This window comes from Colletotrichum navitas (genome assembly GCF_030913465.1).
Source record: "Colletotrichum navitas strain CBS 125086 chromosome Unknown LY79scaffold_117, whole genome shotgun sequence".
Taxonomy (NCBI): Eukaryota; Fungi; Ascomycota; class Sordariomycetes; order Glomerellales; family Glomerellaceae; genus Colletotrichum; species Colletotrichum navitas.
In genome coordinates, this window is record NW_026850663.1 from 74,821 (window position 1) to 88,901 (window position 14,081).

The 14,081-nt window shown below is 56.7% G+C and overlaps 5 protein-coding genes across 5 annotated transcripts; 4 read left to right on the forward strand and 1 right to left on the reverse strand.

Annotated features, from left to right (window-relative positions):
- Positions 1-3,630: 3,630 nt before the first annotated feature.
- On the reverse strand, positions 3,631-4,669 carry LY79DRAFT_56520 (uncharacterized protein). Its single transcript, XM_060558719.1, has 2 exons — positions 3,929-4,669; positions 3,631-3,788 (listed from the first exon to the last, which is right to left on the reverse strand). The coding sequence occupies exon 1, from the start codon at positions 4,490-4,492 to the stop codon at positions 4,004-4,006; it is 489 nt and encodes a 162-aa protein (XP_060408160.1). The 5' UTR covers positions 4,493-4,669; the 3' UTR covers positions 3,631-3,788; positions 3,929-4,003.
- Positions 4,670-6,581: 1,912 nt separating this feature from the next.
- On the forward strand, positions 6,582-7,629 carry LY79DRAFT_570748 (uncharacterized protein). The gene has a single exon (XM_060559185.1). It carries the CDS (start codon positions 6,725-6,727, stop codon positions 7,286-7,288), a length of 564 nt encoding a protein of 187 aa, XP_060408161.1. The 5' UTR covers positions 6,582-6,724; the 3' UTR covers positions 7,289-7,629.
- Positions 7,630-8,994: 1,365 nt separating this feature from the next.
- On the forward strand, positions 8,995-9,858 carry LY79DRAFT_56474 (uncharacterized protein). Its single transcript, XM_060558688.1, has 2 exons — positions 8,995-9,498; positions 9,580-9,858. The coding sequence occupies exons 1-2, from the start codon at positions 9,081-9,083 to the stop codon at positions 9,741-9,743; spliced, it is 582 nt and encodes a 193-aa protein (XP_060408162.1). The 5' UTR covers positions 8,995-9,080; the 3' UTR covers positions 9,744-9,858.
- A 764-nt stretch (positions 9,859-10,622) lies between these two features.
- On the forward strand, positions 10,623-11,435 carry LY79DRAFT_584354 (uncharacterized protein; the record flags this gene model as incomplete). The annotated part of the gene is made up of 2 exons (XM_060560395.1): positions 10,623-10,897; positions 11,264-11,435. 2 exons carry the CDS (start codon positions 10,623-10,625, stop codon positions 11,433-11,435), a joined length of 447 nt encoding a protein of 148 aa, XP_060408163.1.
- A 271-nt stretch (positions 11,436-11,706) lies between these two features.
- Positions 11,707-13,021, forward strand: LY79DRAFT_570754 (uncharacterized protein). Its single transcript, XM_060559186.1, has 2 exons — positions 11,707-12,284; positions 12,351-13,021. The coding sequence occupies exons 1-2, from the start codon at positions 11,774-11,776 to the stop codon at positions 12,716-12,718; spliced, it is 879 nt and encodes a 292-aa protein (XP_060408164.1). The 5' UTR covers positions 11,707-11,773; the 3' UTR covers positions 12,719-13,021.
- Positions 13,022-14,081: the final 1,060 nt, after the last annotated feature.

The window sequence follows — 14,081 nt, forward strand, 5'->3', positions numbered from 1 at the left end:
AGGCTGCGAGAGGTCGCACAACTTGGGGGCGGGGAGGTAATGTGACAGCGGTGAAGGGAAGCATAGGGAACTGATAAGGTTGATGGGCGATCCCAAAGCTTTTGTGTGTGGCGCCCGGCAGGCGGGGGGGGGAAGGAGGGAAGGGGAAGGGGTAATACAGGAGGCGATGACAAGTTAAGAAGCAAACGATAAGAATATCAGACCTATCGTTGGGATCGCTGTTTCAGAGTCGCACTGACAGTTCCAAAAGCGGATTGAAACAGCCGAAACACCTTGAAGCCGGGCAGTGGTGTACTTGAAGGGTCGTCCGAAAAGGCTTTAACACCTCTTAGCTTGAACACGCCCTGGCAGTTCGCAGATGTCGGATCGACCTCGAACCGAGAGAAACAGAGGAAACAGCGCCTCCTCCCCGGTATAGAGCTAAGATCCCAAAGCTGTACGATCAAGGGGTGGTGTGATGGGTGGCAGTGTCAGCTGGGGAGACGTTGATCGGGACCTTCAGAGTGGTTTTCCGGACGATAGTGCCGTTTCCAGATTATCGCTATCCCGAAAGCGAGCCCTCTCTCAGTCTCCCTCCGGCTTCTCGTCTTGCCCTGAGACAAGAGGAGCACGAACGAAACTACGGGGCGGCCGGTACGTTTCTCGAGCAGTCCTCTTCAAGGTCGGCGACCACCTCGGCGAGGTTCGTCAAAGTTTCGTTTCGGGAACGTTGGTGCAATCATGCCATGGACAAGAAACATGCGCAATCCAACCTCAATATGGACCGGATTGTAACTGATATCGGGGGAGGGGGCTTCAGACTTGCACCATTGGCGGCGAGGAAGTGAGAAGGAGGAGTTCCAAGGCCAGCGTTTGGGAAAGGTCAAGAAAGAAGGAAACAAAAAAGATAGGATGAATGGTCAGCGAGGGACGGGGACAAGCCCGGGGCCCAGGGAACACAGCAAGTACCTAGTAGGGCTGTGTAGAGAAGGCATAAAAGCGACGGCAGGGATTGAAGACGGTAGCTGTTTGGGAATCCGGGCGGAGGGTGTAGAGATGGTCAGAACAGAGGCGGCAGCAGCAGCCTCTCAGGTCATGACTAGGTAGGTAGGTCAAAGACGCTTGAAGAGGGTACGGCACATGGTGGACGACGACCAGATGGCTGGACCGAGCCCGGATGTGCGGCTGGTGCTACTGTCTGCTCTGTTTGGTCAGGGCTCCGATTCCAACACACACACCCAGCGACTAGACTGGGGCAAAGCTCGAAAGCGGCGGGCAAGCATCGGAGAGAAAGATTGGGGCAGAGAAGAGGCTCGCAACTGAAGCCAGCACGCATGATGAGTGTGCAGAGAGGAGAGGGAGAGGGCTAGAGAATCTGGTCAAAGTTTCCACTTGCGGCGACGCAAGGATGCTGGGCATTATGCGTTGAAGGGAAAGAGATGTAGTCGATGTTTAGACTTCCCCACAGTAGGTTTGGGCGCGCCGGTGGGGAGGAAAAAGCCCCCGACTGGCCGCTGGCCTCGATGAGGGTCCATGTCCACTTGGTCGAGGGACAAGGGGGGGGGGTGTGGAGAGTGCGTCTTGGGTTGATTTGTGTAACTGGCACAGGGAGGGGGGGGGGGGGGGGGGTGCAGGTCTACCTAGGTAGGTGTAGGTGTGGGTGTGGGTGAGTGGGTGTGGGCGAGAGCGACACTTTTTTCGCCTTTTCTGCTCGTTGCTGCGCCATTGTTGTCCGGTACGGAGTACTGTGTTGTGCTATGCCGTGCCGTGCTGTATGCCATGCCGTGTGCTATGCCATGCCGTACCGTGCTGTGCCATCCTATGCCATGCTATGTTACCTTCATACAGAGTAACTAGGTAGGTATGCTATGTTTGTCCCGCTAGTGTTGCGCTTGCAGTTTGTCCTTAGCCGCTCCCCCCCCCCGTCTTTATGCTACCCAGAGACGGCACAGGTTGGAGTCGCGCTCAGCGTCAGTAGTCCAAGGTGGTTTTCGAATTTGGAGGGCCATGCCTGCTCCTGCTGCGGCAGCTTAGCGCGCTCTTCGTTACCGGCGACTACTACCTAGTAGGGCGATTGATTCCCTCTGGTCTTGTGCTGTGCATCAGATTAGACCAAAAAGTAGGTTATGGCGTCAGACGCTCCGTCTGAACCATGATCTTCACAGGGGAAACGGCTAGGCAGGGCTTCGATTTTCAAATAACTGAGCCAACCAGGCCGATAACAGCCGTGATATAGCCGTGGCAGGGCGGCCGAGATCTATCTCATGTTCGTGCCATTGGCACGCTTTTCGGGTCGGCAGGAACGCGACACGGCGAACAACAAGCGCGGTTGCGCGATGGGCCGACCACTATGGGTACTGGCCTGGTGGGTCGGTTGCTATTCGGAGGCCCTGAGGCACAGGCTCCCCATCGATCTGCGAGCTGAGACCCGGGATTGGGCGTGAAACTTGTCAAGGGAGTGGTCCGTTTGAAGAGCCTGGGATCCGTGATGGGGTGGACCGTGAATGAGGGGACAGGGCTCAGGCGCACCATCTCTGACCGGATTGGTATCTGACCGTGATGGGGAAAGGGGGGGCTGAATCACCACACCAGACCACGGGCATGTGCAGTGTGAATCTTCTGTCGCTCGGGAGATGCCGAGGCGAGTGCCGGGGTACAATCGCTTTGTCCATGTCGCCCGCTGTCTCCCGTTTGCGATGTGGTTATTCCTTCTTCTGGGCCGTCAGATAAGGCGCCATCGCATTGCCGGCACTGGAATGATACCGTTGAGACGGTATTATTAGGTAGACGGACGAATGCAAGCGGCCAGAGGAGAGAAGGGGGGGGGTTGCCCGATAGAAAACCACATGGCTGGGCGCACCAGAGAAGCCACAAGGTGACCGGGAGGGGCGGTAAACTCTGCCAACGGCCTAGTGCTTCCTCGTTGCCATTGTTCTTGAGTGCCTCGTGCATGTGTTGCTGTTGCCATGCTCAACGGCGCTGCAGCCACGCGATGCTTTGGGATAGGGTAATGGCCGACTCTAATCTGACGGAGATGAGATTTTTTTTTTTGGGGGGGGGGGGGGATTCGAACCCTCCTAGCTGATCTTCCTGGAAGATGGATGGACTGACTGACTGCCTGGCAACCCTCTCTGTTTGGTCTCAGCTATCCGTACTCAACTGACACTAGATGCGACGCCAGTCCGTGCTCTCGGCGTAGAAAACGTCTCTCGCTGTCTGTGAAATTGCACCCCTCCCCAATCCCACTTCCCAACACGAGGCACCGAGTCCGTGTACGTGGGTGGGTGTTTCCATGGATGGGATTCTTCTCTTCCTTCTTTTTTCTTTCTTTTCGAAATGATGGTTTCCGGCCCCTGCTTGCGAAGGGGGCTTGTATCATTGCTTGTGGTGTAGTAGCCCAAGACTCCTGGCTGGCTCATGACAACAGACAGCGCACCTTGGCGGGGTGCACAAGTGGATGAGGTGTACGAACTGGCGGGAGACGGGCAGTCCCATTTGCTTCGTCGTCCAATCCAAGACGAACTACAAGTATGCTATTACCCTAGGCGGCCGCTTGTTGACTGCAGGTGGCGGACGTCTGGTTTTCGTCACAGTTGCACATGCGGAACGCATGTGCATCTGCCTCGTTTCTGTCAATGTCTAGGATAAGCGTCCTAGGTGGCGCGGAAGTCCAACGTTCCCCCTTCGACATGCTGTTGATACTGTTTAGCACAGCCCCGGGAGCAGCCTCCTCCCTTTGTAGCAGGTCATGATGTCGATCTTTGGCAGCTCAGATCCCTTGGGACGGCATATCTCCATCGTGTGCTCCTCTAGCCCCGCCATCAGCATTCAGATAGCAGCAGGGATCATAGCCCCTATGGGTGATACAGCGATGCTGACTACCTACCTACCCGCCCACACACCAGATGAGACGAAGTCATCCAGCACACGATATAACGTGCAAACATACCTATCCCCATCGCTATCCCGGCAAGGATGGACCAGTGGCAGATCCCGCTGTTCCATCCCTTTCTTTTGTTTCCCTTTACGCAGCATACACCCGAATGCCGCAGCCACGCCCCTCGAGCGATGATGAGGGACAGCGAATAAGGTCTCTATCACAGGGGAGAATAGATGGGGCGGCATGGGAACAAAGGGGGGGGTTTGAGACCAGCGCGGTGCGGGCTGATGTGATGCAGGGCATCACAGAGTACGAAGACACCGTATGGCTGCCGCAAGGACCGGCGCTGCATGGAGTTGGATAGCGGCAGCCCAGAGCATGGAATAAGTTGGACCATCTCGATACATAGCTGGCGGACAACCCGTGGCGGGTATGCCGAGGGGAGGAGGGGGGGCGGCGACTGCGCCGATTGCGATTGGCTTTTGCAAATCTGACTCTACGTTTCAAGACGGGGCTGCTGCAAGCCGAGATATCAAGATTCGTGGAAAGGGTGATGAGCAGCATGGGATCATGGATGGGAGGATGGTACAACTGGTCGACGGCGTCACATTTGCGTCGACTGTGAAGGATCATGGCTGCGGAGTTCTGTAGTCAGTCAGCTTGCCTCCGAGGTGTAGGGTTGAGCTGGAGAGGGACAAAGGAGGGGAGGGTGGGCCCCCGCCCCTTCGAACAAGGTCCAAGAAAATCACAAGGATGTGTTAGAAGTAGCCCGAGATATGTTGGGAAGTCGGTAGAAGAGCTGGGCTAATCTGCGCATCATACACGGGAGACCACCCTAGGTAGTTGTATACCGGCACATGCGGAGGGGGAAGGGTTCGTGTTGTGAGTATTCATACCTCCCACCTCAGTTTAGAAGGATGGATGGATGCTCCGCTCCTGATCCACCAAGGATTCCTTTCCGCGGTTGTAGTGTGTAAGGTACCGTCGGATGCAAAGGAGGTTGAAAGATGAGTTGACGGGTGACGGGGGCTCCAGGGAATCGGATAGACTCCGCATCAGGGTGCATGAGGGTGAAGTTCAGACTCGGATCCATCCAGCGCAGCTCGTACCCGGTGTGCAGGTAGGTGGTATGTTACCTACGTTACGTTAAGTAATGTTTATGACAGCTGACAGCCTCCTGGCCCAGGCAGGCCCAGGTCCGGATGCTTATGCTTGTGCTTGTGCTCGTGCTGGTGTCGGCTGCTGCAAAATAAAAAGACGACGAAGGAAGGAATAAGTCATGGCGGCGGTGTTGGCGCTGATCCGGGTTCAGGTATCGCCGCGGGCGGACTGATGGCTTGAGTGCAACAGGATGGAACCATTACGATGCCTGCCATGTACTTGTGTAGGTAGGCAGTGTAGATGATGGGGTTGGATGAGGATAAGTCGCGTCACGACCAGGATCGGACCAGATTGGATGGGTGGGAAGGGATCTTCTCCCGCGGCATTCCCGCAGGTGAGTTGCTGGACTTGCCGGGGCCAACCCTTTACTTGGGGCCGGTTGTGGGATGACGAGACGCCCCCTTCCGTGACCCGGCGCGACTGTCCCGCCACCCATCGTCTCCATTCCGTACACATACATACATACACACACTGTTGTAGCTGCTGAAATCACTTGGGAGTGGTGATTAGGTATTATGTGGACGAGTCTTTATCTTGCGCCTGGAAGGTGGCTTTTCGCATCTCTGGGAATTCGACGTGGACGTACGGATACTACCTAGGTACTAAGCCTGCCGGGTACGAATGCACTAATTACTATGTACCTACCTACGAAGTATGTAGGACTTCTCTGCGGTAGCGGACCGGGGCTGGGATGGGGGATGTCCTATTCTTGTCGACGGGGTAATTGACCTCGGGTTACGGAGTACAGTGTGGCACATGCAACCACTATCTAAGCAGATACCTACCTATGTAAGCCCGGTAGGTACATTGGACATGAAGGCATCGTACGTACGGATACAGGGGGGGTATTTATTGTGCCTACCTACCAACCCACCTACATATCTAAGGTAAGGTGAGGTAGGCATGTTCAACGTTGGGAGAGTACATGCCGGACTTGCCAACTAGCGAGAAAAAAATACGAGTACCGCTCTCACCTTTGGCATGTTAGAGGAGGTGATCCAGCCTCTTTAGCGAAGGTAACATGAAGCAAGCCGGCGACAGTTGCTACCTCGCCTCGCTCAAGACAAGGAAAGGCACGAACGGCTCGCTCGATTACTATACAATGGCCAGAGATCATCCTATTGCGTACAGGGCACCTCCCTCGCTATAAAACAAGCTAGTATGGCTTCTGTCCCATCTTCAACCATCCCATCCAGACATGGGTCGAATTATTCGCTCTCTCCAGAATCGCATCCCCTCCCTCGCAACACGGCACATCATCGGGCACGCTAGGCGCGTTTTATACGCACCCATAACTGGCCTTGCCCGCCGGCTATGTTCCACCAGCCTACCTACCTACCTAGGTGCCTACGTGTGCCAAGTACGTACACTAGGTACGTGTAGTAAACCATGCAGGTAGCTAGGGTCACCAAAGGGCGAGAATGGCGAGGGTGGGAAAGAGGAGTCGGGAGTGTCCCCAAGGCGGATGGATACCTGAGAACTAAGGCCCGGAATCCCAGAGCCGTTCGTTCTGTGTAGATGGGCAGGCAGTACGTCTCTTTCATTTCTTTTTTTTTTTTTCCCCTTCCTTTCCTTTCCTTTCCTTTCCTTTCCTCTCCTCTCCTCTCCTCTCCTCTCCTCTCCTTCCTCATTCTCTCTTACCTATAGTACCTAGGTAGGTAGGCACCCTACCCTCTCTTACCTCCAACGCAAGGACGGACGGAGATGGACGGTGGACGGTGGACGGCGGACGCACCTGCCGTGTGGACGCAAACGAGGTCAAAAAGGTGTGGGTTCTGGGTTTGGCTGTGGAAGGAAGGAGGGGGAGGGGTCCGAGACTTGCTTGCCCCACCCACCTCACTTCAGGAAGCTGCATTGCAGATGTTTCAGCTGATGTCCACTCCTCTTGTCATTGGAGACGGGAATGGAACGTTGGGCCAAGAGACTCAGGAACATCTCCAACGGCCCCCCCAGCTCCCGGCGCGGTCTTTCATCCGTCCCCCCTGCGCTGTCTGTCTCTCGTCTTGCTCAAAACTCGTGCCACTTGCAGCGGATAACCTTAGCATCTGGCCGCCGGACACTGGACGAAAGGGGAAGAGAGAAAACCCAATCTGCGAGGTCCGCGAGACGGAGGCAAACCCCACCACGCCCACCGCATCTGGATTCTGGAGTCTGGATTCTCAGAGGTGGACCGTCAAGAGACAGGACCAAATCCGACGACTAAAGTACATGTACACGAGTACACTACCTATCCAAGACGAAGACGAAGACGGGGTATCCAAGTCATAACTGACTGTCCCTCGATGCATGCGGCGATGCGGCGATGCGGCAATGCGAGACCGTCGGGAACACGCCACTGGCTGACTGACTGACTGACTGACTACCTACCTACCTACCTACCCACCTGGCTTGACGCTCAAGCTTCGTGCTGTGTTTGACACGAGAAAAGGTCCTTTCGCCGCGTCCCGCTGCTTATTGCCCGCTGCTGCAGCAGAGTGTCATCGCATCGCCCAGTATTCGGCTTCGGCAATTTGCAGATGCACGCTAGCCAGCTGTTCGCTGACTTGCGGGAGATCGCTCCAACCAGCCAACGACTAGGTAGATTGGCCCTCGCGCCGGTTTGTTCTGACCTTTTCTTTCTTTCTGTCCTTCTTTCCTTCTTCTTCTGATAGAAATGCTTGCCTCGCTGACAAGAGTCGATGAGCACAGCCATCCATCATATACGTTGCGAACCCATCTACTAAGGACGATAGCCACCACATGGCGTCTTTCACGCTGCCTCAAATAAGGTAGTGTGGGTAGCAGCTAAGGTGCTTCGAGCTTGGCTTCCGCGACAAAGATGAGTTGACGGAGAGGGATGTGACGCAAACACGGCTCGCGGAAGCTTGGGTCGCTAAGGCCTGGCTACCTAGCTCCAGGGCGCACCCGTAAACCGTCAGCCCCAACACACCGGCTTTTCTCCCCTTGGATCCTCCTCCCCTTTCCCACGACCAGCATTTCTGGACCGCTTCCCACTCGGCTGCCCTACGACGCTACCTATCAACGCCGTCCAGACGACACGCACGTCTTCGTCCGACGGACGGGCTTGTTTAGTGGATGCTGCTGGTCAACCCCTAACATTCGTCGGCTTCCTTCTTAGTCGTTGTTTTCTCTTCATCACTCCCTCCAGCCCCTCTACCCCTCCACTTATCGCCTCGGACCCGATGCTGCGCGTGCGTCATGACTACGGGCGAAACGAGACACAGTTGTCTCCAGGCCCTCTCTGGGCGGCCAGCGGGCCAGCCCACCAAGCCTAGGACATCCTCTGACAAGGACTGCCACAGGCTGATATCCCTGCGCCGATCATCTTGGGCGACACCTTGACGAGCCTGCACCCTCGGACCCCGGTCTCGAGTGGTTTACAATGGTTTCATCTCAACTTTCACCCTTTGCACTAACACCCTCATGATACGAAGAAATACTTGGGGCCAGCTCCAGTGCCGCTCGCCCAAGCCCTTCTGCCACTTGTCGCTGTCATTTGCCAGCACGGGCTTCACACCCCCCCTGTCCTGCTCCACCTCCTAGCCATCCATGCCTCGGGGGATCTTTCTGGTAGCCCATGAGTTCGAACGATGAGGGAACGGGGAGCATTCTTCACCGGCCTGTTCCTTACCACTACGACGCTGCAAACGACGTGGACCGACGCCGTCCGAAATTCCGCGTAGGGCCATGCACGCTCAGCGACAGCAAGCCCGTCACCGCCGCGAATCAGCAGGCATTGCGTTGGCCCAATACACGCCAGTACGTGCGAGCGGTCGGCAGAGGCGTGTCAGGTGCCTGCAGCGGGAGGCCGCTAGCATTAAGGTTAACCCACCTTGGTCTGGTTGCGCATGGCCTTGTGAAAAAAAGGGAAAAAAACGGTTTACGTAGTTGGCCATCTTTAATGCAAGCGCCCGATTCTTCACCAGCGGCCATGAGACGCTTCTCCAAGGCTTTGGATCGTATCACCAAGCCATAAAACAATAGTGTTTGGTGGCCTCAGAAATCATTGAGGCTGACGGCCACGGCATGGTGCGTGTTCGGTTTCTGCCCCATCCTCTTCATGTATGACACAATGATCAACTCAAGTTTTGCCGCCTTCTTCTACGTCAGTCGGCGTGGCATGCGGCCCCCAACCGCCAACGTATCCACATATTCGCGAGTCAGACGACCGTCCATGGTGATGAACCGTAGACTAGTACGTGGGCCTGCAAACCTGATCTGCCGGACCGCTGTCGGCCAGGCTGGGTCGCTATCTCATTGTCCACAAGATCCTCCAATTTACTTCTACGCCTTGAGACAATCGAAGCTGTCGAGTGCAGAGGATTTCGGGCTTCCCTTGAGGGCCCGTGTGCAGTATGTCTGCCTCGGCAACGCCGTTTGTTGCATTCCATGTCGCATTCTGGAAGTTGCGGCTTCGTCGCTGAGCCTTCTAGACAGATTTCAACCGCTTGAGACAACAACGTCGTCGACTTTTCCTAGTTGAGTCAGGCTTTTGGGGTGTCGTAGCGTTGCCGTCCGTGGCTAACAACGGTCCTTGGGCGGTTCCAATCTGCCACCAGACCAGCAGACTTTCTTTATTGCCATTGCCCTTTGCGGCAACCGGCCGAGGGCTTCAGACACCGTGGACAACTGCAGTCAGGTCTCCATCGGTCTTTTGTTACTTTCCCATACCGAGTCAAGCTCTTGTATGCGGCATCGTCTGATGACGAAACCGAATAATTGAGAGCGTCGGGCTCAACAGAGATGCAGGATGGGAGAAGAAGAAGAAGGGTGAGTCTGATCGCACACTCTAAAACCTGTGCGCTCGACCTTATCCCTCGCATCGGAGGTCTGGCCGATCAAGGTCATGGCGCCTCTGATGTTGGTCTGAACTTTGAACCTTTTGTGTTCAAGAGGCGAAAAAAAAGAAAGAAAGAAAAAAGTGGTTATTCCTTGTGCGACGACAGTGGCAGCTTAGCCCGTGGAGTGAAAGGGTGGCAAATCCGAGTAAGAGATGACATGACCACTTCCTTTTCTTTTCTTTTCTTTTTTTGTTCTCTTTTGGCGACCACGGGATGCCGAGAGCTGCCCGACGGCCAGGTCGGCGGGTCTCCGCGGCCCCGGGACTAATGGTCCGCTTTTTCCGACGCCGAGATCTGCTATCATGATGGAGCGGCGAGGCGATCGAATTCCGGCGATGAATAGGCGAGAATGTGCGCGACGTGTTGACAGGGTTCCTGAGCTTTTTTTATTTTATTTTTTTCTTCGGTTTCTTGCCCCTTCGTCTTCGCTCCTTTCGGAACCGAACCACCTTGGACTCAATCGATTCGTATATGATACGTCGCAGGGTTCCCTCATTCAGCCTAACCCCTTTATAGTCCTTTACTTGCTTATTCATTGGAGACCAGCAGGAATAGCGTCTCACGTAAGACTTTGGTGTACAGGAGGCTGATCCCATAGATTAATCATACATTGAAGGCATAGCAACAATGTGGATGTGGTGCGAGATTGGCATAAACTTGCAGGTGCATCCGCCCGACCTGTCTTTTCGTGAATGACGTCGTCCGATACCACGACCGTAGTGTGCAGACATATCCCTGCTTTCGCCGAGACGGCGGTCCAGATGCGCCTCAACATCGTCATTCTCTTCATGGGCTCGCGCGGCGACCTCCAGCCTTCGCTAGCGGTCGCCAAGCTGCTCCAGCGGCGCCACGGCCACCGCGTGCGCATCATGAGTCACCCGCCGTACCGGGACGCCGTCGAGGCTGCGGGCGTCGGGTTCTGCTCGATCGGCAGGACGGATATCAAGACCATGATGGAGAGGCGGCTGCTGCCGCGCGAGGAGCTGAATAAGCTTGTGCCGACGATCAGGTCTGACTTCCGGGACATGGGTGAGAGGTAGTGGGGGGCTCGCGTTGGCGACGCGAACCCCGATGGCGAAGAGGGCGAGGGGGATGCGTTCATAGCGGACTTGGTCATGTCAACGATGCACGTCTACAACCAAACGTCGATGGCGGCGAGGCTGGGGGGGGGTGCCGCTGCACATCTTCGGGATGAACCCGAGAATCTAACTCCAAGGAGATCCCTCATTCGCAGGCGGGCTGGGCGCTGAAGAAGCCGACCCGTGTGAAGAACGTCATTTCGTGGTGGTTCACGGATGTGTTGTGAGTCCTTTTTCGCCTTTCTCTCTCATCCGCAATTCTCGCGGCACACAGAGCGGGGGGTGGAGAGGGGCAAACGAAACGACACAGAAGCTGACCGCAGGGGACAGATTCCTTCAGGCGATGAAGTCCGTCGTCAACGACGTCCGGGTCAACGTCGCGAGCCTCGAGGTCATGTCCCCCGCCTGGTGACCGAGCCAGTACAACCGGGTGGGCGTCCCCTGCACGTACCTCTGGTCGCCGCGCCTGCTCCCGAAGCCGACGGACTGGCCTGAAAACGTGCACATCTCGGGGTTCGTGTTCGACCGCGCGCCGGGCTGCGCGCCGCCCGAGGCGCTGGCGCGGTTGGTGGCGGCCGAGGAGACACCGCCGGTGTACATCGGCTTCGGGAGCATGTCGTTCGCGAACGCGCAAGGGGGTGTTTGTGGAGATCTTCGAGGTGGTGGCGCGAGCGGGCATCCGGGCCGTCGTATGCAAGGGGTGGGCGAACTTGGACGAGGACGAGGCGGGACAGGGGCTAGAGCACGTCTGCATCGTCGACGAGGCGCCGCACGCGTGGCTGTTCCCGCGGGTCTGGGCCGTCGTGTGCCACGGCGGCAGCGGCACCACGGCGATGGCGCTGCGGAGTGGCCGGCCGGCGCTCGTGGTGCCCGTCGCCGGGTGCGGGCCCGAGTCCGGGTTCGGGATCGCGGAGATGACGGGGGAGAAGTTTGAGGAGCGGCTGAGGGAGCTGCTGAAGCCCGAGTACGCCGCGGCGGCGGAGCGGTTTGCGGAGGGGCTGAAGGGGGAGAGGCCCGGTGAGGAGGTCTGCCTCGAACAGATCGTGGAGACGCTGGGGGTGTACGAAAGGGAGGGAAGATGCGCCGTCTACGATGGGCGGCCCGCGATCTGGAGAACGCCGGGTGGGCAGCAGCTATCCGCTGTCGCGGCGCATGTTCTTGTCGAAAACGGGAGGGTGAAAGGGGAGGATCTGAGGGCATTGAACCTCGTCAAGTGGCCCGACCTGGTCAGTCCTGGAGACCCGGTCACGGGGCTGGTTTTGGGGATCGGGCAAGCACTTGGGAGTGTTGTGGAGGGTGCGGAAGGAGGGCACTGGGGAAAGCTGGGACTTCACATACTGAGAGGTGAGTTGCGCGGGCCGTCCATTATCAACACTAGGCTAACGACCGGGTCCCCCCCCCCCTCGAAAGCTGCCCTGACGATCCTCGCCTTCGTGGCGTCCGGCCTCTTCAACCTCCTCGACTTCATCTTGTACAAGCTCGCGCCACCGTGCGAGCCGAAACTCTATGCGACCAAGCCGCGGACCTATACGTACGTGCAGATGCTCAGCTTCCTCGTCGCCGCACCCCTGGTCGAGCTCGCGTCGGGCGTCTTGCGGCCGCCGGTCCTCGCGCGGACGGGACGGGGCGCGTTGAGGGCGGCGCTGGAGGTGCCTCTGGCGGTCGTCAGGACGCTTCTGGCCCTGCTAAACCTCGCCGCGGGGTTCGCGGGCACCACGCTGCGGCGCCTGGAGGTCGCGTGCGCGCGGGCGATGGGCGAGAGGCCGAGGCCAGGGTGAGGCAGGGGCGGCTCGAGGCGGAGAGGTTGAGAGTGGAGGGGGCGGAGGCGGGGAAGGATCTGATTGGGGATATCGTGAGGAAGTGGGATGAGAAGAAGAGGGCTTGAGCGATTCGGTCCCCGTTCGTCGTAACAGTATGGTCCCTCCGGCGTTTGTTCATGGAGGAAAGGGTGTCGGGTTACGGCGAGGAGACGTTATATAGAACGGCTTAAAGACCAGATGCAAAATAGATCTATAATTTGTCCCTGATGCGAGACCTCGAGGCCCAGCTGCATCTCTGGCCGGCGGGTGCTGACCGTCCAGTCGCACAGTACCAGTCCGTTGTACGTTACGCGAGAGAGGGGGTGGGGGGCGTGATGGGTTAATACTCCCCGATACATCACGCCGTTCCACGGTATCTGAGGTCCTGCAAGGGGCCGCCACATAGCCGCGTAAACATTACCCGCAACCAAAGCCCGCGCCGTGGTCGGCCGAGATTCGGGATGTTTTCTGCCATGTGGCTTGCGCCTGGGGGGTGGGCTGTGTCACGCGATCGGTGTAGGATACGAGACGGCCTGGGAAGCGTTCATGGTGTGCGATCCTTTTGCGGCGGTCCATTTATCCCACTACTTCGGGATATGGTAAATAGGACACTGTTGCCTGATGGTCGGGTTATATCCCATGTACGCTCTCTCCCGTCCAACGGGCCGCTTTGTGGCGCGTTCCTATCATAAGATAATACCTGGAGAAAGCGTGGATGTGCGCCATGGCTGCCAATGCCTGAACAGTGAAGGGACCAGGCTGTGTTCTCTCTTACTCCTGGCGGGCAATGGTCTCTCGGAGGGTCATATATTGACAAACATGCGTCGCATAACGAGGGAGTTGCAGAGGAAACGCAGGTTCGCTTAAAACCAGATCCGTGATGATAGTCTCTCTCATAAAGGTAATGTGATTGGATTGCAACCAAAAGGGGGGATAAAACTCGGCCGTTATCTGAAGCAACCAGCCAGGTTTCATGGCGAGCAGATCTTTGAATGGTGGACTTATGTCTCAAGTTTAGCCATGGGTCGCGGACAAGGACGAGACGGGTCTTGTCTTGTAAAAAGAACTCGGTTGGCCGAAACAGTTTGAATGAAATCTCTGAAAATACACACCAAGATGACGATATTAAAACAGTTCCAACAGAGTTGAACATTTGAGCAGCTCGACTGAAAGGAACCGTACCTTTCAAATTTGAACCGGACACCCTGCTACCAACCTGCAGTATGGTTGGTCGCTAATATTCATTTTAGATGTTGACAAAACAAGCCGAGGCTGGAACAAGCAACACGCACTGTCTGAATGATATTATCGAGCACGTATATGAAATTTTATGAAGACAGAT

Bases quoted from the DNA above. Each gene is read 5' to 3' on its own strand.
- LY79DRAFT_570748 (XM_060559185.1), top strand. From the start codon at position 6,725: ATGGACGGTGGACGGTGGACGGCGGACGCACCTGCCGTGTGGACGCAA.
- LY79DRAFT_570754 (XM_060559186.1), top strand. From the start codon at position 11,774: ATGGCGCTGCGGAGTGGCCGGCCGGCGCTCGTGGTGCCCGTCGCCGGG. The intron at 12,285-12,350 runs GTGAGTTGCGCG...CCCCCTCGAAAG, and splicing joins GGGACTTCACATACTGAGAG to CTGCCCTGACGATCCTCGCC.
- LY79DRAFT_56520 (XM_060558719.1), bottom strand. From the start codon at position 4,492: ATGATCCTTCACAGTCGACGCAAATGTGACGCCGTCGACCAGTTGTAC.
- LY79DRAFT_56474 (XM_060558688.1), top strand. From the start codon at position 9,081: ATGTATGACACAATGATCAACTCAAGTTTTGCCGCCTTCTTCTACGTC. The intron at 9,499-9,579 runs GTTGAGTCAGGC...ATCTGCCACCAG, and splicing joins AACGTCGTCGACTTTTCCTA to ACCAGCAGACTTTCTTTATT.